General features: G+C 47.4%; 1 protein-coding gene across 1 annotated transcript in view; it reads right to left on the minus strand.

Annotated features, from left to right (window-relative positions):
* LOC102432073 (A disintegrin and metalloproteinase with thrombospondin motifs 12-like) overlaps nucleotides 1-21,659 on the minus strand; it is a 125,279-nt gene that overhangs the window by 25,222 nt on the left and 78,398 nt on the right. The window contains exons 14-18 of the mRNA XM_006106790.3: nucleotides 20,677-20,921; nucleotides 19,735-19,873; nucleotides 13,293-13,419; nucleotides 10,112-10,322; nucleotides 4,394-5,509 (exon numbers count right to left, since the gene is read on the minus strand). Coding sequence (XP_006106852.2) covers nucleotides 4,394-5,509; nucleotides 10,112-10,322; nucleotides 13,293-13,419; nucleotides 19,735-19,873; nucleotides 20,677-20,921 — 1,838 coding nt within the window. The remainder of the gene's footprint in view (nucleotides 1-4,393; nucleotides 5,510-10,111; nucleotides 10,323-13,292; nucleotides 13,420-19,734; nucleotides 19,874-20,676; nucleotides 20,922-21,659) is intronic.

The raw sequence follows: 21,659 nt of genomic DNA on the forward strand, positions 1-21,659 counted from the left end.
GAACTACAATGTATTCAATAAGACAGTTTATTTTTGTCAAAGTCAAAGGATGACATTTGAGATGGAATTAATTCTGTGTATCTTGATTAGAATATAATCAAAATGTGTCAATTAACCTCTGGGCTCAGTCATAAGATTGAATATGTACTTTGATTTATTTGGAGATAGTAATTTCTCATAGAATCGATGAACATTTATCAATTATCACATATTACGTATCTTCAGGACAAAAGCATTAGAACACATTTCAATTTAATAATTCCACAAATGCTTTGGGATGTGGGGGTCGGGTTAAAAGATAAGAGGATGGGAAAAGAAACTAATTTCTGGGCCATCCTAATGCTACTTCTAAATAAAACTTGTGTATTAACTTGTGGACTGAGAAGGGCTTGTCCTTTCTTATTCGCAGCCCGACTGTGGGGACTCCTCTACCTGAGGACGGTGGTAGTTTACTGAAGGGTCTCCCCTTCGGACTGCAACTTGGCATCTCCCTCCATCTCAATATAAACGCCGTTCTTCCCAACGTCACCAGTGACCTGCTAAGTGCAAAACCCACTAGGACCACTGTCAGTCCTTATGTTCCTAGACACCATGGTACCATTTCTCTTGGTTTATGTCTTAAATAGTAGACTGTTCCTCACTAGTCTTCCACGTGGGATCTCTTTGTTAGCCAGGTCCCATGCCTGGCCCACTCTCCCTTGCATCCTACAGGTTAACGGGTGACCTCCTTCCCTCTCAGGGTCCTAACTTTACCTACTGGTCTTGACTGCCAAGTCTTATCTCCAGTGTTCACCTCTCCCAACAGCCTCGGACTCACACACATAAACGTCTGCTGGAGATCCCAGGATACCACCAATTAACTTGATCAATAACTACACTCATCACCCTCCTTTCTTTGTCTCTGTTAAGACTCTCCTCCTCTTTAATGTGCGGCATCTCCATTTATAGGAGCACGACCCAACAGACACCCAAGATTCATTCCAATGGAACAGTGATGGCAGAGTCCTCTCCTCCTCCCTCCTCCCAAAGCCCACATCAATTATTCACAAAGTCCTGTGGATGTTGAGTTCTAAAGGTATTTTGAATTTATCTTCCCCTCATCAGCCTGAGCATTCTTGTCCTAGGTCTCACACCTCACATAGGCCACTGCAGAAACCTCCCAACAAGTCAAATCCCTCATCCTCACTGCTTCCAGAATGAGCTTCCTAAATCACAGTGGGCCATGCCATCCGGTGGCACAGGCTGCTAGGTAATCATTATAAACTTTCTTCTCTTCTTCCTGGGCACGCAGTTCGGTTACATTTCTCAGCTGCCTTGCAGGTTGGTGTGGTCATGTGACTGAGTTCTAGACAACAGAGTGTGAGCAGAAGTAATTGGTGCCCCTTCCAGGCCTGGCTTATCACCCCCCACAGGGATACCTCTACGCTCTTTTCCCTCTCTGAGACTAGGATGGTGACCCAGGCCAATTTGCTGAGAGGAGGATGGCAGAGCCATTGTCAGCCTGGGTTCCCAAATGACAGCATGGATCCGAGCATCATTCTCTACGGCCACCATTGCAGACCTGGAATTACCTTGCATTATTATGTGAGAGAGAAGTCAACCTCTGTTTTAGCGAACCATAACTTATAATGCTCTGTTTGTTACAACAGCCTAGCCTTGTGTGTGTGTGTGTGTGTGTGTGTGTGTGTGTGTGTGTGTGATTTCTAATTACAAATACACACTTTGAGTATTCTGACATCAACCCTGTAGCTATGCCTTTTATCTCCTACTCTTTCAGATCCTGTTTGACCAGGCTGTATTCTTTTCAAGGCCTACAGGGTCTTTGATTGTAGGTGCTTTCGGACTACATCTCCATTAACTAATTAACAAAATACTACAAATTAACTAGGAGCCTCAGTTTCCATAATGTGTTCTCTTTGTCTTTGAGTCTGCAGAGGCCATACATGGCCCAGACTGCTTTGATGGATTAAGACAACAAACCTGTTTATCTGACCTTTAAGAATGCCCATGTTTTTGGAAGGGAAAATACGTTCTGAGGGTGCTACTTTCAAGTACATCCTTTCAAGGATGTCACTCACAAAACCTAAGCAGATCAATTTTATTTCTAGGCTGAACCCACTGGATCTGTGAGCTCAAAAGTACCCATAGAGCCCTCAATGTTACTTTAAAATATTTTCTGGTGAACTTTGTGATTTTCTCATCTGTTCACCCAGGGTCACCACTTAATTGGCATTATTTTTATGACATGTGACTAAAGAAGAAAACAACAGAACAGAAGGCAGAGAGAGTGGCGGTGTTTTCTGATTTGCAAAGTGATGGGTCAGAGGCAGTGAAGTCTGCCCACTTGGATTCAAATCTCTGTTCCACCACTCAGGGGTGTGTGATACAGGCCAACTACTCAACGTCTCTCAGCTCCAGCTTCCTCATCTCTAACATGGGAAAATATGACCAATCTCCTTGCGCTGTGGTGAGGATTAAATGTGGGAATTCGTGTTAATTAGCACAAAACCATGCTACTTAAGCATGGGACATGCTTTATAAATGCTCCCTGTTGACATCCTCCTCACTAGAGCCCATTAGAACTTTGCTAATGGAAAGAAATATGAGTAAAATGTCAGGAATCTCCATACTCTAAGCATGAAAATTTCTTTTCCTCCAGAACTTGCATTTTCCACATGCAAATGGAGATGGTAAGATGCTGCTCCACAGACAGGAAATGCAATAGTTACTTAAGAAATCAAACATGAATCAATGTGAAAACAGAGCTCAAATGTAAACAAAAAATTTTGAAAGTTTGAATTTACCTGTTTATTACCAATATAGTCAATTCTATGACCCAAGATGATTAATGAAAGGGCGAGGGCTATGCCCTCCATCTTGCCCTGAATCCTCTATTTTTGGGCAGCAGCCATGTGCTCAGCAAGTAGCTTCTTCCCGGAAGTATAATCAAGGGAAGTGCGTGCCATAGATACAACCACATCCTGTGTAACGAGACACCGACTTGCACCTGTCCAATCAGCAGGGCCCACAGTCCTCTCTCCTCCCCTTACTATAAAATCCCTCTCCCCACAGGGGGGGGCTCTCTCTGCCACTTGCTGCTGCGTCAGTAAGGAGGGTAGGGGAGCCAAGCCCGGGTTTGAATAAAAGACTCTTTGCTTTTGCATCGGACACGGCTGGCTCCCTGGTGTGGTCTCTTGGGGATCCTGAAATCTGGGCATAACAATTAATTCATACCAAAAAATTTATACAGCTAAATTGTCAATTGGTGCTGAAATTCACTAGAGACAGTAGATTAGAATAAAAGAAGTTAGAAGATTCATTATCCAAATGACAAGTGTGTCCTTAGACAAGTTACTGAACCACGGAATACCTTAGTTTCTCTATTTATAAATTGGTATCAATCAGACCCTACATGCTCCTCAGGGCTGTCAAAAGGAAAAAAATAAAAGATTACATATGAAAGTGGCTTGGAAATGAACATGCTTTATAAATTAAAGGTCTTTTTTATATTAGCTATTATTACTTCACTTCCTTTTAGCTACAAACATGAGCCATGAAATATCATAAAAATGCTGAATAGTTTGAACATGCGGTTATTTTGCCACAAAGTCCTTCTTTGAGTTGTCAAATTACTTTTAACAAGTACATATACTGTGCATTTGAAATTCAAATGGGTGAGAAATGATTTTGATGCCCCCAAGGATTGAATCCGTTCTAGAAATGGAGAAACAAATGTCACGCCAAATTCCTGCAGCCTGACAATAGGGACCAGCATTTTTTCATCACGTGTTTTTTCTCCCTCCATATTCTAATTCTTTTAACAAGCTAACATGATCTTTTTGAATATAAGTGAACACACCCACCAGAAAGTAAATAATTGATACCGTGAGCTATAGAATTCTTTAAAGAATGGGTGCTGGAATTTCATTCTAATTGTTCTCACTTGACGGGTTAGAGAAGGGTCTCAAATGTTAGCTTTCTGAATGAAACGTGCCCTTTCGGTTGGCCATCATCATAGGATGATCACAGCTTATAGCTGGAGGGACACTGGCGATGACCCACACTGGCTCACTGTCCTGCAAATGAGAAGCAGGCTCAGTGGGATGAGCCAGTTCCCCACGATCACACAGCTGGCTGAGCCAGCCCTCCTGACTTGGTTCCAGATGCTTTTCACTGTATCTCACCACATCTGTTCTCTTCCCTGGAGATTTCTTTTTCATTTTTGGAATAAGGGAGGTAAAGAGGGGGGTGAGGGCATAAACCTGATTGCTTCATGCTTAGGCCACCTTAGACCGTATTCAGACAAGCCCATTTTGAAACGTGCACAAGAATGCATCAGCCCTAACTATTTTCCAGATAGAAACGGGCATGCAGTAAGAAATGGAACGCCTACCTCACTCCAGTTTCCGACGATCCAGTGCGCAGGGCCGCGGTCCGGGCGCTGCTGGTAACTGGAGACATTCAGCAGAAAGCCCTCGGCCATTAGACTGGTGGCGTCGTCCTCGGTGAGGATGGGCCCAGGGCTCTGTGTGGGATTCATGCTGCTGGGAAGTTGTGGGGGGCTGTGGCTTACTGACTTTTCTGAGGGTGCTGGCGGGGGGCCTCCCCCCAGAGGGAGTGACGCGGTAGCTGGCTTTCCAGTGACCATCCCCTCAGCTCTGGGTGTCCCGGTTTGGAGAGTAGCAGGTCCCTGGCTGGGTAGCAGTCCTGTCACTGTGCCGACAGGTGGCCACAAGGATGCCCCCCCAAGAGAAGGCGTTGGCGGAGGTGCAAGTGGCATGTCTGTGCTTCTTTCCACTGAAGCATCCTTTCTGGGGGCCGTGGTCTGGGTCCATAGGACAGAGCTGCTTCCATTCCTGTTCTCAGGGGGCTCACTGGCTTCCCCTGAGCCGCTGTGACTCTCTGCGTCCAGCTCCTCGCTCAAGGTGCTGGAGAGTGGAGGCGCCTGCCGGGCCCCGGGGCTGCTGGGAGGTGACCAGTCAGAAGCGCTCATGGTTGTGGCTAAGAGGCCTCCCTGTGAGGTGGGACCAGGCTCTGAGTTGGAAGCATCCTCTCCCTGTGGCTGGGGGCTCAGCGACCAGGCCGTGAGGATGGGCTGGGAGGTAGTCCCGGTGGGAATGGCATCACGGGTGTCCAGTTCGGTGTGGATGGAGCTGTTCTGCCACCGCGTCCCACCCAGGTCTCCTTCCCGGGAGGCCGTGGTAGGACGAGGGCTGCCGGCGGCCTTGGTGCTGGTGGCCCTGGAGCCGGGCACCGTGGGCGTGGGCAGCATCCTGGGGCCGGATGTGGGCGGGATGGGCTGTCGGGAGTCACGCTCAGAGGTCGGTAGCCTTTTCCCACTGAAAACGGTGCCTCTGCTGGGTTTCAGAACCCTCCGGCCGGACGGGCATTGCTGGAGGCCGCACAGAGCCCGGCTGTTGGGTTTCCTCGTCACGTCGCAAGGCTCGTCGTGGTTTTTGGCGCAGGTGACACTGCGAGTCCGCACGCCGCCACCGCAGGAGACGGAGCACTGGAAGAGAGGACAGCAGTCTGGGGGGAGCGGCTGGCTCCCACCCTCAGGCGACGACAGATCAGAAACACACTGCGCAACTAAAACGTTCACACCTACCTCTCTGTTTTCTACAGTGGGGCCTTGACTTACGAGTTTAATTCGTTCCGAGACCGAGCTTGAGCTCGTTAAGGAGCTCCTTAAGTCAAATTACTCTATCAACTCAATGCAAAAAATCTGCCGAGAGACAGCTGGTATCTCAAAAAACTCGTTAGTCAGGACACTCGTAAGTCAAGGCCGCACTGTATTTTGCGTCTATACGCCTTTAGTTTCCCATGGAACTGTCTCTTCTGGAGACCATCTGAGTGAGGCTCAGAACCAACCATTCACGCTCCACAAACGGAAGATACAAACCATGAGGGTATAAACGAAGTCTCCCTGGGCTTTGAGTGTTGGACAGTGCATTCACAAAGAGTGCAAACATTTAAATAGGTCACCTAATCTTTTAAAGAGACAGTAGTAATATCTCTCCTAGGGTTCTGATGCTATTAAATGAATGTAAAATGCGTATCCATTCTCTGCAACCCATGAAGTTGGTTCTAGTGAACCTTCCCCTTTCTATGTAGGGAATACCCATTGTAACTCCCATAGTCTCACCCACAAGCTCCATTTCCATTCGCCTGGGTCAGGTAGAATCCTATGAAAAGCTAGACATACCCCTGTGTGTAGATCGAGGGCCTTTCCTGCCATTTAAGGTGGGTAGTTAATCACAGGTGGGAGCGACCCTTTACAAAGTGTTCCGTGAGCCCTGTAGCGCGGTACTGATCTATATGGGGTCATGGCAGAGACCCCTCCCTCAGTGTTCCCTCCACGCTCTGCAGGGTGCTCAAATCCCGGCCCTGTGCTGGGAGGCGGTGTGACCTTCGAAAAGTTTCTATGCCCGAGTTTCTCCACCATTACAATGGGGCTTAATAAGGCCATTGTGAGATACTGTCCGTGCCCGATACGTATCTGCTGTTAATATGTAATTAAATACTGATTGCCGATTTGGCAGTGGCCTTTTGTGACTTTGGAAGCAATGCATTAGTCCCCCCCCACACTTTTTAGGTCTCTCACATTTGTGTAGCCCCTTAGCCCTGTGCTTACAGTGCTCTGTGCATAAAAGGGTCCTGAGTTTGGCTATTGATTTATGGCCCCCGAGTGAAAGAGGCCACAGATCAATTCCATCAGAATATTTGGGTGCCATTGACCGGACAGGCTTGTAAAATCAGAGTAGCATAGAAAATAGACCCTTGTCTTCTTGCCTGATAATAAAATTGCCATCTAGTAAACAATGGCTATTTGCCAGGCACTATGGGAAGGGCTACATGGATTATGTTCAAGCCTTACACTAACCCTGTCTTTCTAAGTGAGAAAAGGCCGAGAGAGGTTTCACACTAGCTCAAGGCCGTACAATGAGGGCTTGCCAGGGCTGGAAAATCTAGAAAAACTGCTATCCCACTAAATCCATTAGCCTAACTGCCAGGAGAAATAGGGGACTCAATGAACTAATAGCCACCACATGGAGTTATTTTACAAGTTAAATGAGACACACTGTGTAGTATAGAGAGCGCTCAACAAACAATGGATGACATTATTGTTATTTCCATCTATTCACTTTACTCACAAATAATTATATGTGTAGCGTTTACTGTGTGCCTGGCACTGTTCTAGTAAGTACTTAGAAATATTCATTTATTTAATCCTCATAACTTCCCTTGAGGCTAAGTACTACCCCATCTACATTTTGTGGACGGAGAAAAGCCACAGCAAAGTAGAAGGAACCACAAAGAGGTTACCTATCCAACAAGTGGCCGAGACAGGCTTTGAATCCAGGGACTCATGTCCCAGAGACCATGTCCTTCACCACTAGACTGGTTGCCTCTCACAGGCTGGTCCCTGGAGTGGTGTCCCCAGTGAAAATGGAGCCACAGAAACTTTGATACGTTGTCTTTGTTTACAACATAAAGAGCCCCCCTTCTTTATCTTTCTAGCCAGAAAGTTGGGCAAAACCAGGAGATGAGTCTTATTGAAATTTGAGATTGGAGTAGAACCTGAGCTTAGAGGGGGAGGGGCTGGCCATGGAGGGCAGACAAGCCCTCCCTGGGAGAAGCCTCTAGCTCTCACTAGGTCTCCGCTCTGACCATGGACACAGCTGAGCCCGCCCTCTCTCCTCGCTTGGGCTGGTAGATCTGCCTTGACTGAGAAGGGCAGCTCATCGATTTGCCTTTCCTCCTTCTTCCCACCTTGGTCAGTACAGGGGGGACCATTCTACAGGAGTCCCGGGGCCTCACGGTTCCTGGGTCTTTTGGCCCAGTTACGTGAGAGCTTTAGACTCATCCAGGGTGACCCAAAAGGTCCAGTGCAGACCAAATGAGCAGGCATTTCTTGCCCATTACCTGCTTGAATTAAGGTCAACCGCAAGACAAAATCCAGACCATGAACACTATATAGCAAGAATCACTATGTCATCTCTCTTTAAAAAGTAGCTGAGCAGAGCTAGAATGTCAAAGACATTTCATTGTATTTCGGCAAACAGAGTATTTGAGAAATTGAGGGCGAATGTGTACGGCCATTAGCAAGATGGCAGAGGGAAGACAGGAAGACCCATTTGATGAGTATTTTGATTCTGATTTAACTACAGGCACCTGTGCTGGCAACATCTGGACGAAGGCAGCGGCTCAGTCTTTCTGTTCTGCTCTGTCAAGTGGAAGCTAGAAACTGGATTCCCTGTCTGCTAACAATACGCCTGCAAGGGCCTGTATCTGTAACAACCGACACAAGTACTTGTCACATCACGCCAACATGTTGGTCCTTTGTCCCAATTAAGTCACATCATTTTGCTCCCCATAAACAGGACACAATAAAAAGAACTCCTCAGCCAAACATGTAATTGGAGTTCTTTTAAAAAGCATTAGGACTCTGGCAATTAGTAAATTCTACATGACAAAAATTAACTGCTTCTGATGCAGCCAAAACATTTTTTGATAAATAGATTTAATGGGCGAGCCACAGTACCCCATTCAGCCTTATTTCAACAACAGTGTGATTTACAACATTGGCTCTCATTGTACCCTCCTGGGAATAGCAGGGGGAATGTTCTGGACTATTGCTGATGTGTCCACATGAATCAGTGCTGCTATCGGCAGTGCACCTGTATTAGTTTGTAGGTACATTTTCTTTACATGTACCTCTTCTTTTCTTTTTGTCCTATTTCTCCATTTGATAGGAAGATCTTATAGTACAGGGACCATACTTGCCATTTTAAAAAAATTTCAGCTACATGACCGAGAATGCATTCTCTACAGGATTAGAAGCTAAATAAGCCCAAGCTGTGACTGTGAGCTAATGAAATCGAGTTTTGGAAATGAGGTCATCAAAGTGGCTGTACTCAGAGGAGTTCTTTTGTGTTCAATTAGTTATCTTCAGGGATGGTAACGTTGCATATACAAATTTTCAAATTCCTCTTCAGTAAACACTTTCAGAGTAACTTTATAAGTGATTAAAATTAATCTTGTTTACTTATAATAAAATATGTTTTAACCCAAAAGGTTTTATCTGAATTGGTCACATTAGTCCCTCAATCATCAAACTTAGTTCTAATTGATTTTCTAATTGATCCTCCTGAACCCAGTGTTTTCCATTTCTCTGAAGGTGAGTTCTAAGAAGCGCTCCTCAGACACTCCGGTCAATGGGAGCATTACTGTGGAAGGCGTGTGGCTTCCCAAGGGAGCTTATGGAAGTCAGCATCCATGGATAGATTCTGCCCTGCCGGTTTTTAAAAAGCATTTGTCTTTTCTCACTCCTTAGGTCGTTGACTGAAATGTGCATAAGGAAGCAGAGTGGAGCCCCAGAGACTCCAGGACCCTGGGAGATAAAGGGGTCCATTTCTACCACAGACCCTGGGCGCATGAGCCTTGATGTTACCAGGTGCCACGGTGACCCAAGGAAAACGGAAGCCTGGAAATTTTCATGACCAAGCCCATTGATTTCTAGTTACATTCAGAGAATTAAATCAAATTAACTTGGGGAAACGCACCACTTATTTGAATGGATGTGGCTAATAACAGTAGCCACCCTAAACCTGGGTCAGGTCTGGCCTTGACACGTGCTGGAAACATGGATGTTTGAGAGGCATCTTCGAGGGTCAGGTGCAGTGCCTGTCATCCCACCATCAGAGCAACAGTCCTTGGCTTCACTTACTGGAGCAGCTCCAGGGACACATAAGCACAGTCAACGTCTCACAAACTGGCTCTCGGGGTGGTGGGAGCCCTGACTTCCCACTCCCCGGCCAGTGGGTTAACAACAGGCCAAAAAAACCCTGACCATTTCTCACTGAGCGGCGTGGGCCTGTGAAGCAGGACCCAGCTCCTCCCCGGCAGGTGTCTGACCACTGGATAAGGAAGAGGAAGATCCGTAAGAACAGAAAACAAGCCAAGAGAATACTGGGCAGTGGGAAATGCAGGAAACGGGCCAGAGGTGCGACGCTGGCCACTGCACCATTTTCTCCAGGGTCACTGGGACTGACGCGGAATGGGAGGGGCTGATAAATAATGCCAGCTTCCCTTTGAACCCTGCGCTCACCTCACTCCAGTTGCCGACGGTCCAGTCCGATGGACACAAGATGTCCCTGTTGCAGGACGCGAGGGCCTTGGGCTTCAGCAGGTGCAGGCAGTCTTTAGCCGGCAGAGCCTGCTCATCAGAGCCCGTGGTCTGGATACACAGCACTGTTCGCGTCTTCTCTCCGTGGGGCCCACATGTGGCCGAACATGCTTCCCACTCCCCTGCCCACCACCTGCAGACACACATGGACGTGGGAGAGAAGGTCATCAAAACCCCTGTTATGTTATTCTTAAAACAAGCAAGTTAACGTAATTCCTTTTCATGAATCCCTTTGTGAACCTACATGCATGACTTCAGTTTAGAGTCAGATTTTTCTGCTTGTTTGTATCATTTTCATTGTGTTTTAATGTGTGAGAAATACCGTAAATTTGGCTACCCAAATTTGGTTCTGGCTTTAGCACGAGAACTTGTCCATTCTGAGGTCCTGGGCAGCAGCATTATGTGGTTGTACCACTCAGCAGACGGATCTGGGTTCAAACCCAGACTCTACCCCTTGTAGGTAATCGCGTGGTTTCCAAGCTTTGGAGCGTCTGTGACCTGGTGGAGGGGTCTGCTCTGCCCTTCCCCAGCTCTTACATCGTGCCTGCCCTAAGTCGCCTCTACTAGTTTCTATAACAAATCGCCACAAACTTGGCAGCTTGAAACAACAGAAATCTAGTTTCTTATAGTTCTGGAGGACAGACTCCAAAGTCAGTATTACTGGCATGAAATCCAAGTGTAGGCGGGTGGCACTCTCTCCAGATGCTCTGGGGAAGGCCTGCTCCTGGCCTCTTGCAGGCTGGGGCGGCTGCCAGCATTCCTTGGCTGGTAGACCCTCATGCCAATCTTTAAGGCTGGTGTCTTAGTGTCTTTCAAATCTCTCTCTGCTCATGTTTGCATTGCCTTCTCGTGTGTGTGTGTGTGTGTGTGTGTGTGTGTGTGTGTGTGTGAATTTTCCCTCTGAGAACACTTGGGATGATATTTAAGGCCCAAGTGGATAATCCAGGATAATCTCTTCATTTCAAGACTCATAACCACATCTGCCAAGATCCAAGTAAAGTAACGTTTGTGGCTGCGGGGAAAGGACATGGCAATCTTTGACTGAGTTTCCAGCCACCACATTCAGGGCCGATGTCCAGTCCCAAGAGCTGAGACTGTGTAGTTAAGAGTTACTTTGTCAAGGCTCCTCCTGTGTCTACAGGGGTTCAGCCTTGGCTCATTTTCTACCATTTCTGTCCACCAGCCTCTGCACTCTTGCCCAATACCCATCTCCTTCGAACTCTGCCTGTATCTTATTATAGGGCTACCTCCAACTCTATACATTCTGGAAATTGGAGGGCAGAGGTAGGAAGAAATAACCACCCTTGTGGAAAGGGAGTTCTGGAAAGAGTGAGGCCCAGTTTGTAGCTACAGGCGAATAAGAAAATGTCAGACACGGACTGATGTCTGTTATAAAACACGGAGCTGATACCAAATCCACAGCCTTGGACCACATCGTTTTGAGGTACACAGCCTCGGCCTTAGCACGTGAGTGTCTGCATCCAATGTTTTGGTTCCCACCACTAGCACAGCCCGGAAGAGAGGAGGGGTGCCCGCCTCTCTGTGGGGGCGCTGCTGCTCGCAGACCTGCTACGGGCTTTGGAGCCTTGGATTCCGACCTCTGCCATCTCCCAGCTGCTTGATGTGCGTGCAGCAATGAACTTTGCTTCCTGTCAAACTGGCACAACAGTTACTTTCCAAGTAACTGAGAACAATGAAGAGAACGCATCAGGCAACTCTAAAACGTTGCCAAGAGTGAAGGAGGCGCTTAAAACACCCCTACTGTTTGCTTCTCTTCCACTTTCACAATTGCTGTTTCAACACTAAGCAATTCTGACACCAGCTGTTTGGAGTTCAGGGCTCAGTCCCTCCAGACTGCCCACGCCCTGCCCTTCAGATGCCCATGGCAAGTCCATGTCCCCTGCGCTTCTCACCTACTGGCTAGAAACAGAGGCTTCCCATGACCTCCTCCTCAGGCCCGGTCATTTGCCAGAGTGGCTCACAGAACTCAGAAAACAGTTATTTGCTAGATGACTGGTGCATCATTGAAGGATACACTCAGGAACATCCAGAAGAGATTCGTAGGGCAAAGGGCACAGAGCTTCCACATCCTCTTCAGGCGCGCCACCCTCCCAGCACCTCCCTGTGGCTCAGCACCTGAAAGCTCTCCATACCCTTTGGAGAGCTTTAATCAATCAATCAATCAATTAATTAATTGGAGGCTTCATTACATCAGCACAACTGATGAAATCATTGGCCATTAGCAATTAACTCAACCTCCACTCCCTCTCTCCCTCCCTCCCTCCCTTTCTTCCTTCCTTCCTTCCTTCCTTCCTTCCTTCCTTCCTTCCTTCCTTCCTTTTGTTCCTCTGTGCTTCTCTCCCTCTCTTGCCCTCCCCTCCTTTCCCACCTTCCTCTTCTCTCTCTCTCTCTTTTTTTTTTAACATGAACCCCTCATAATAACATCCAAGCTACCTTCTATGATCCCAACATGATTAGTAGAAACTAATATCTATATTAAAGTGGTTCCAACCAAGGGTGACTTTGTCCCACAGGAGACATTCTGAGACCTTTTTGGTTGTCATGGGGGGAGGGGGGGGGCGAGGCAGGGTGCTGCTCAGATCTAAACAGCTACAGACCAGGAACACTGTCAAGCATCCTATGATGCACAAGACAGCCCCCACAACAAAGAACTATCTGGCCCCAGGTCTCAACAGGGCTGAGGCTAAGAAAGCAGGGGTCGTAAACATACTCCTCCAGGCAGCCGTAGGTACAGTGGGGGTTGGGATCCAAGTGTCCATGTGCTGTCTGGAGGCTGCGGTCCCCTGGGAAGAGGCTCTCGGAAAGCCACACGCGATAACTAAAGAACTTTTGGGTAACCTAGAGAGCTTTCTCCTGAAACTTCGTCTCACTCAATAATTAAACACAGAGCACACCGTTGGCAACAAACACCGCTCTCTGTGGAGACAGTGTCCTCGCTCGCAGCCTGCCACAAGCTCCAGCAGCGCGGCCAGAGGCCTGTGATAGCTCCCGGTACTTATTCTAACAACAGAGCCACGGGCCGCCTGTCACCGAGCAGTGGTTGCAAGCAGACGCCAGCGCTCCAGCTGCCATCAACGCTCACCTGGGCGGACAGTCCTTTTCCCGACACTTCTTCTGTCTCCCGTTGGGCTGTGTTTCCGGGTCACAGAACGTGGCCTTCACCATCCCGTGGCCCTTCCTCACGCAGTGGGCGGTCTGGCGGCGGATTCCTGGGGGCGGGCAGGAAGTTCACACCCATTCAATCCCGAGCCCACGTGCTCGGTGTCAGGCCCCGGGTCATGTCAAGTGCTTATGCTTATAGCTGATGGGACAGTTGTCCAGAAGGCATTTAATTCTTCAAGTGGGGCAAGGAATGGGTCCTCTTATTGTCCACACTCATGCGCAGCTGGCAATGCATGGAAGGACCACAGAGATATAGGTAGACTCATATAGAGTCTAACACACAGATTAGAATCTATCTGTGGAGATAAGACTAACACACCTGCGCCAAATAAAAACCGGAGTGAGATTTAAATAGGGAAAGCAGACATCACTGCCAGGTATTCCAACACAATTGCTATGATATTTGTTTAGTGAAGAAATAGAGGAGGCAGGGACCTTCATATTAGTTGGGGTTCATCAACTGAAAGACAGGAGTAAAATGCAAAATTGTGTTGTGAAGTCTGAGGGGTTCAGCTTTTCCAGGAGAAGCTCTGACAGTAGGGGCTTTGGCGAGCAGGTCAGGAAGGTAAGAGCGGCAGACGGGGCACGGCAGGCACAGCAAGCCCCTCTGCAGGCTGCACTCGGCCTTGGATGTAAGTCACAGCTGACTCAGTGCTGGCCTTGACCAGGTGTTGATCTAAACCAGGTGTGTGTCCCAGACAAATACAAACATGTATAACATGTGTCACCCATGATCGATTTTAACATAAAACTGCAGCCTCACAACAACCCAATGAGGTCAACCCTATCATGACCACTATCTGACAGATGAAGAAACTGAGGCACAGGGAAGGCCCACAGGCTGGGCAAGGAGAAGGACCCCTGGCCTTGCCAACTAGGTCATCATTAGCAAAGGAACTTGGAGAAGCGGCCAGAATGTCCTGACTGAGGGGGAGGGGTGGTGAGGAAGAGCGTCATTGTCCCTGTGAGAGAGAGAACACTTCAGTGCTGAAGGCGAAACTTGGGGTGAGGGACTGAGACCCCAGGGGACGGAGCTACCAGCTGGCATCAGGCAGGCACCTGAAGGCACCAGCCTGGGGCGCTCATGGTGCACGAAGCACAGACTGGAAAGGCCCGAGTGGCCCAGGGAGACGGTCACCGCCTCACTCTCCTGGGAAGGACGCAGAGGGGCTCCCTCAGCCACACAGCCGACAGGACCTGAATGCAGCCAGGCCTCCTACAGCCATCACCGCACCCGCCTCACAGGTGCCTCTGACCGCCATCACCGCACCCTGCCTTACAGGTGTGCGGCCCTGCCCAGTGGCCCAGGCTGGCATCTCACCCTTTAAAAACGTCCGAGGGAGTTGCAACTAATAAGAAAACCCTTTAAGCCCTGGCCAGTGTTGCTCAGTGGTTAAAGCATTGGCCTGAGTACTGGATGGTCTCGGGTTTGATTCCCGGTCAAGGGCATGCACCTGGGCTGCAGGTTCAACCCCCGAGTGGTAGGGGTGCATGTGAGAGGCAACCAATCGATGTGTCTTTCTCACATTGATGTTTTGATGTTTCTCTCTCTCTCTCTCTCTCTCTCTCTCTTCCCCCCTCCTTCCCTCCTTGCTTCCTTCCCTCCCTCCCACTATCTCTCTAAAAAAAAATCAATGAAAAAATATCCTCAGGTGAGGATTAACAACAACAAAACTATCCTTTAAAATGACTCAACAGCATTATACTGTTAAATAAAACAGTATTTTTATCCTTTGTGAAAAGAGACGTGACCTTTCAACCATGTAGGCTTTCTCAACTGATAGACAATGTGTTATTCTTATTTTGTCATATAAATAAACCACTCTCATCAGCTGGAAGCGACATTGTAAAGAGAACTTTGCTGGCACAATGAGCGAGTCATTGTTTGGAAAGACAAACTCCTGCAGAGCACCTTGACCATGAGAGGAGAGGGATGGAAGGGCTGATGCTGGAGGAGCTGACATGTACCTGCCGCGGTAGCGTTGAAAACAGAAGCTCAGATACTTAGAAGTTTTATTAAAACTTTGGGTAGTTTGGCAAACTCTTGATGTCAGAAAATCAAAGGAAGCGAGCAGGTGACTCGCACAGAGTTTGGAAACATTCCCACAGGCTTGCTTCTGCGCATGAAGGACAAGGACCAGTGTGCTCAGCGCTCCTCACTCCAGGGGGAGAAAAAGGGGCACAAAACCTGAAATAAACCCCCTTCCGGACGATAATGACATTGCCTGGGTCAATCCGCTGGGCCAGCAGTGAGGGGACAGACGGACTAGCCCGGCACATACTGTCCAGTGCGTAACTGAAAATTAATAAGGATGCATCAGAGTTTCTCTGTTGGACTGAATGGTCCGAATTGATCTAACAGTTTGTTCAAAAGAATGATGCCAACAATGTAGTTGGTTATGTATGTTTGTGTATATCTTATGTGTATATATGCTTACGCATTCTTATACATAGAGACATGAGTGACAGCAATGACACAAGGGGTGGGAGTAGGAGTTAGGATGATTTTGTTATTCTAAGGGACTCATGCTACCCATGAAGTGGGATAGTGTTATTTGAAAGTGGATTTGGATTAGCTGTAAATGTACATTGTAAACTCCAGGGCAGTCACTGAAAAAAGTAACTTAGCCACTCCAGTTAAGGGTTGTCATTAGTTCATTCATGAAGTACAACGGAAAAGTTATCAGACCGACCTCCACTGCGTATCACTTGAAGTTTATTTTATATATTTATGTATGTGATAAACCCCTCATCCCATAGCATATGCTTAAGCCCATCTCAACAAATCCTCCTATTATCTTCATGCAGTCCTACCTTTCATATAAACCCTCTAGCTATTGTTAGAGATCAATATTTGGACTTGGTTGATTTTCCCTGACAATGACAGTGGACAAAGTCAGATGGATTAGCACCAAGATCTGTTGAGGCAGTAAAAAACATATCTGACTCTGGTTTTGCAAGGAAGCGAATTCTGTCTGTTACACATCACTATGTGGTCACACATCAACATATGGTCACACACCAGGGACAGGGTGGAATGTGTCCCCATGTATGGTTCTCCTGTTGTATCAACAGTTTTGGTCATATCTCAAACTACATGGATAGCTGAGCTTTAGTAGGAATGCTGTCAGATACCCCCTGTAAGGGTGTTTCCGGAAACCTAACCATCTGTCCCACACGTGTCTACTTCCAATGAACACGATCGAGTTTCCTAGGCAGCTTAGGACAGTTCGAACCAACTCAAGGAGTGTTGCATGGTCTTTGGCATTTTTAATACTTTCTTTTTCCTACAGAACACGATGCTCCTTAAACAGAGGGACAACGGTCACCTCCAGGGAGAATCCAGCCAAGCGGGGGAGGGAACACCGGAAGCTCCCGGCAGAGCAGGGACGCGTGCTCCCCTTTGTGCAGCCGCCATTGTGCTGTAGACCCGAAAACGCAGAACCGAGGAGTCCACAGAGCACGCACTGGAAAAGCTCACGATCAGAAGTGATGACCCATTTTCTAACAATGGTGCCATCACCACGAGTTTTATAGGAAACAGGAAATGTTGGATAGAATGTGTTACAGCTGACGGAGTTCTGCAGCATTAGAGACGCGATGGGGCAAAAGGGTGGCTTTTACATCTTTACAAAAGCAGTCTTGCATTTTTGCCAAAATATTTTCTTGTTTAATGAAGAGTCCTGAAGCTTCCTATTGAGACCAGCATCTGGGTCAAGCCATTTCTGCAGCTGTTTCTTCACGGATAACCCAGTGGTTGGACTTTCACGGCTGATCTTTTGAAGGGCAACTCAGGTGAATTTTCTCAGCAAGTCTTTCGTCATGGGTGGTTATTCTATCCCCTTCCAACTTTTCCTGAAGGACAGCTAGTCCTAAATTCCCCCAGGGTCACCCCAAAGTCAGCCCTGAGGGTAAGGCAGGAGAGAAAGCAAGTGAGGCTGAGAGGACAGAAGAATGGACAAGAGCATGGAGAGAGGACCGTTGCTGATCTCCACAGACGGTCCCCATGACCTTTGAAAAGTGGGCTATGGAAAATAGGCTGGCTTTGTGATTTTTCGCTAAGTTTATAATATTTTGTTGCCAGTTTTTAACATGGATTTATGATCTAGAACAAAGATAATAAAAATTGTTAAATCGTCAAACTAAGGAAATAGCATCTTAGTGAATTTATGCTTAAATAGCCTTTTGCTTCAAAGGTACAATAATAATACGTACAACGTAAATATATAAGAAATATTAAATAATAAAATGTAAAGAAATAAAAAGAGAAAGCCAAGAAGACACGATGCTGCAATGTAGGTAAATATCCCCACAGAAGGGTGAGCAGGGTTCAGGGAAGGGTCTGCCAGGCTCTTGGGCAGAAGCCATTAGTGGTGGCCCCGTGCTCAACTCCAGTGACGTCTGAGGACCTAAGTGCTCACACGAGAAGGGAAGGAAACGAGACCAGCCTCGTCTCAAAGTTTTAAAGCCTTAACTATTGATGACCTTCAGGCCTAGGAAGGTGGCAGAACAAGGATTCCGCTTTTACCCAGGAGCTCAGCCGCGGTGCCTGCTGGCTCCATGACAATTTCTGACATCTCCTCAATGTCACTAAGGGACCGCAATGCTGAACGACCTTACCAAGTCCTGCCCGGAAATGAGGTCTCACAGCGTGGCCAGTGAAATATAATGCATCCCTAAAAGTGAGAGCTCTGAAGATTGAATAGCACATGGAAAGGCACCCATGTTATAGTGTTCAGTGAAAACATGTGTGTGTAGGCACACAAATACATCCATCTGCACACCACTATATACATCCATGATTAGAAAAATAAATACTGAAAGGCACTAACGCAAAGCACCAAAGTGCATGTGGAAGGATGGTGACTTTATTTTTAATTTTTCAATAATGTATTTCACTTACTTTTATAATGCAGAAAATTCTCTCTTAAAGGCAAGAAAATATATCGCTGAGTACAGTGTTTTCGGTGGGCTTCCATTTTTACAGTGAGCCATGTGTGTTCTCTGGGAATAGTATGAGCATTTCATTCTCTGTGTGTGAGGGATACGAAAGGAGGCAGGCTCTTTCCTCTCTGCCACATAACAGAGCTCACTGACCCTCGGAGGCCGTGTGGCTGAAATGGCCCGATAGTTGCTGTTAAGGGTTAATCATTGCCTGAGTAAGCAGAGGCAATGCTGAAGGACCAGGAGGTATCAAAACATGCTGCCTGAGACTCACGCTTAGTAAGGAGGCCTCATGTCTTAGCTAGCTGGGGTGTACCTTTATGATCACTGCACAAATTGCCCATTTCCCTTGTGTTTCCCAGGCTCTGAAATGTGCCTGTGCGATGCAAAGGGCTCGTTCATGTTGAAACAGAAGGGAGTGGGGAGGGGGGTGGATAGCCTCCTGTTTTATTGAGGCAGGAAGTTCCAGAACAGACTGAGACATGATCCAAAAGGAGAGAGAGAGAGAGGCACAGTCTTTCTCATATGGCACCACTATCAAAGCCCCCCAAGTGAGCACAAGGCCCTGAGTCCTGCCCTTGTGGGCCCTGGACAAGTTCACGGGGCCCTGCAGTGGGAGAGCCGTTCTCTACAAATGTCCACTCGCTCCTCTGAGTTCCCAGCCTCTCTGTGCAGTGAGATCGTGCCCAGAGGACTAAGTCCCACAATGAAACGTGAGCAGAGTGATGTGTGTCCATTCCAGGCCAAGCCCCTTACTAGGAGCCAGTCTGCCTCTTCCATTTCTCTCTTCCCCTGTGGGGCCCGCTGGGAAACCATGCATTGCAGATGTCTTAGCTTGGAGATTGAGTAAGGCCGCCCAACCTGCCTCAGACTTGGAAAGGGTGAAAAACAAACCATTGTGCTGAATTCCTGATTTTTTTTTTGTTACTGTAGCAAAACCTACCCCAACCTCACACTTTACAGCAAGGAATCTCTCCAACGCTGGATTTTGTCTTTGTCCGAGAAAACTACTCTCCCAGTTGAACTAAAAACTTCACAAATTTGGGCTAGAAATTAGGTTTTGGGGGGATTTGGCCATGATGTGTAGCATGTCTTTGGGTGGGCTGCTTGACTTTTGTGGTCCTTATGTCCTCAACCAGAGCAGTGGTTGCTTTAAGTCTTTCTGTTTTGCTTTTTAAAAACACAGGGGACCCTTTCTTTAAACAAAACCTTTCACAAAGACCAGGCTATAAGCTGATGGGAGAAAAACTCTCTCTCCATTTAGACCATGCGTGTACATTTACTCCTCACAGGGTCCTCTGGGCCATCTTTGGGGAACCCTCCGGACCCGTGGCTCAGATGGCAAACCCCTGGCCTAGATGCCTCCAAGGCCCATTCTGGAGCTGACGGGGGCTCCTAGCGAGAGCGCCGCTTCTCACCTGTGCCACACGTCACGCTGCACTCTGTCCAGCGGCCATACTGCCAGAAGTACGGCAGCTTCTCCACGTCATTGTCAAGGCTATCTTTCCGGATCGTGTACTCATACTTGATGCCAGGGTTAGTCACCAGGAATAGAAGCTAAAAGGCAAGAAGAGAGAGGTCAGGCCCAACGGCCATGACTTTACACTGGAAACCACAGTCACAGAGAAATCCTACACAATGTCCATCGTCTTAGAGTAGTTATGGAAGCAGGCACTGGAGCAAATGCCATTAGAGAACATGCCTCTACTCCCACCTGTACGTCTTATCTACCTATGTCTATATCGATACCCAGCCAACGATCACCGCAAATAACCAGCCTGTGTCAACCACACTGGACACTGAAATCAGTCCTCCCAGTGGATGGAATTTTTTTTCCATTTCTTTCTTTTTAATTGTCTAAAGTTTTACATATGTCTCTTTTTCTCCCAATTGACACCCCCCCCCAGCCATTCCCACCCCAAGCAAGCCCCCACTGCCCCAGTGTCTGTGTCCATTGGTTATGCTGATATGCATGCTTACAAGTCTTTTGGTTGCTCTCTAACCGCCCCCTCCCCTGCCATTTGTCTCTGGATCTATTCTTGTTCATCAAATTATGTTGATCATTATATCCCACATATGAGTGAGATCATGTGATATTTATCTTTCTCCGATTGGCTTATTTTGCTCAGCAGAATGCTCTCCAGTTCCACCAGTGGATGGTTTTAAGGGCTCTGGCACTTCATTATGGGGGTTTCAGCCATTTGTAGTCAATAAAGAATTAACGGTACAAATTAATATCTTGCTTCCCTCCCTGCCCCTTGCTAAAAGAAGTTTTAAGCATTCTTCAGTTGTGTCTCCTAGCAAATACCTTGGGAAAAATTTAACGGATGTGCACGTCAGCAGTTTCCTTTCTGCGTTACCTGGAGCCACACGGACTCGTTGGTGGGGCCTGCGGCCATCAGCTTCTCCAGGTCTCCTTTCCTGTCGTATTGAAAGACGGTGCCTGCCAGCTTGTAGTTCCCGTTCCACTGGATAATAAAGCCTCCATTGAGGTAATACTTCTCAGGGTCTTCGCTCCTGATGGCCAGGAAGTTCCCAGCTCCCTCCACCTCCATTACCCGAATGTCCCTTGCTCCTTTAGGGATCAGTCCAATGTCAACATAACCTAAGAAGAGAGGACACAATGAATGAAGGAGGCACGCCAGCTCAGCGGAACACAGTCGGCTCCTGACACTTTGTTCATTCTCATCATGTAGCGCCTTGCCCTCCTCCTGGGTGGTCACTGGGATTGGCAGAGGTACTAAGTGTGGAGAACTTTAAAGAGCCGGGCCGAGAGCAGAATTCTCAGGAGCTTTGTGACTCACTATGTAAGCAATTTTGCGAGGAGAAGTGAAATAAACGCAGATTGTACTCTGAAGCTTTTGAGCTTGATCCAGCATTTGTTTTTCTGTGATTTTATGTTGATCGCTCAGAAATTTACATCTCCTAGCTAGCTCCTCAATAGCATCTCTGCTCCCCGATTTGTTGCTGCTGCCAGATTAATCATCCTACCATTGCATTGGATCCGTCCTTCGGCTCACCCTCATTGCCTGCAAGTTAAAGATGGATTCTTAGAGGTAATTTAATCACAGTGTAAATTCCTTAGGAGACTCCTGGGGGGAATCTTGGGTTGATTGCCACCCTGGTGCGCTTGAATACAGCCTATGATGAGAAACTCAGCTCTGAGCACAGCTTTTTAGATTGCTAGATAAGTCTATTCATCAGAGAGAGTTTTTTCTTAGGTTTGCTGAAATATGAACTCATATTTTACTCTCATGTGTTCTAATCCAGCTTTCTAAAAAAGCCCTGAGGACACCCATTTAACGACGGTGATCCATTTAGCCAGTCTTCCTGCTTCCTGGTT

This window comes from Myotis lucifugus, unplaced genomic scaffold, assembly GCF_000147115.1.
Source record: "Myotis lucifugus unplaced genomic scaffold, Myoluc2.0 scaffold_911, whole genome shotgun sequence".
NCBI classification, from domain to species: Eukaryota; Metazoa; Chordata; class Mammalia; order Chiroptera; family Vespertilionidae; genus Myotis; species Myotis lucifugus.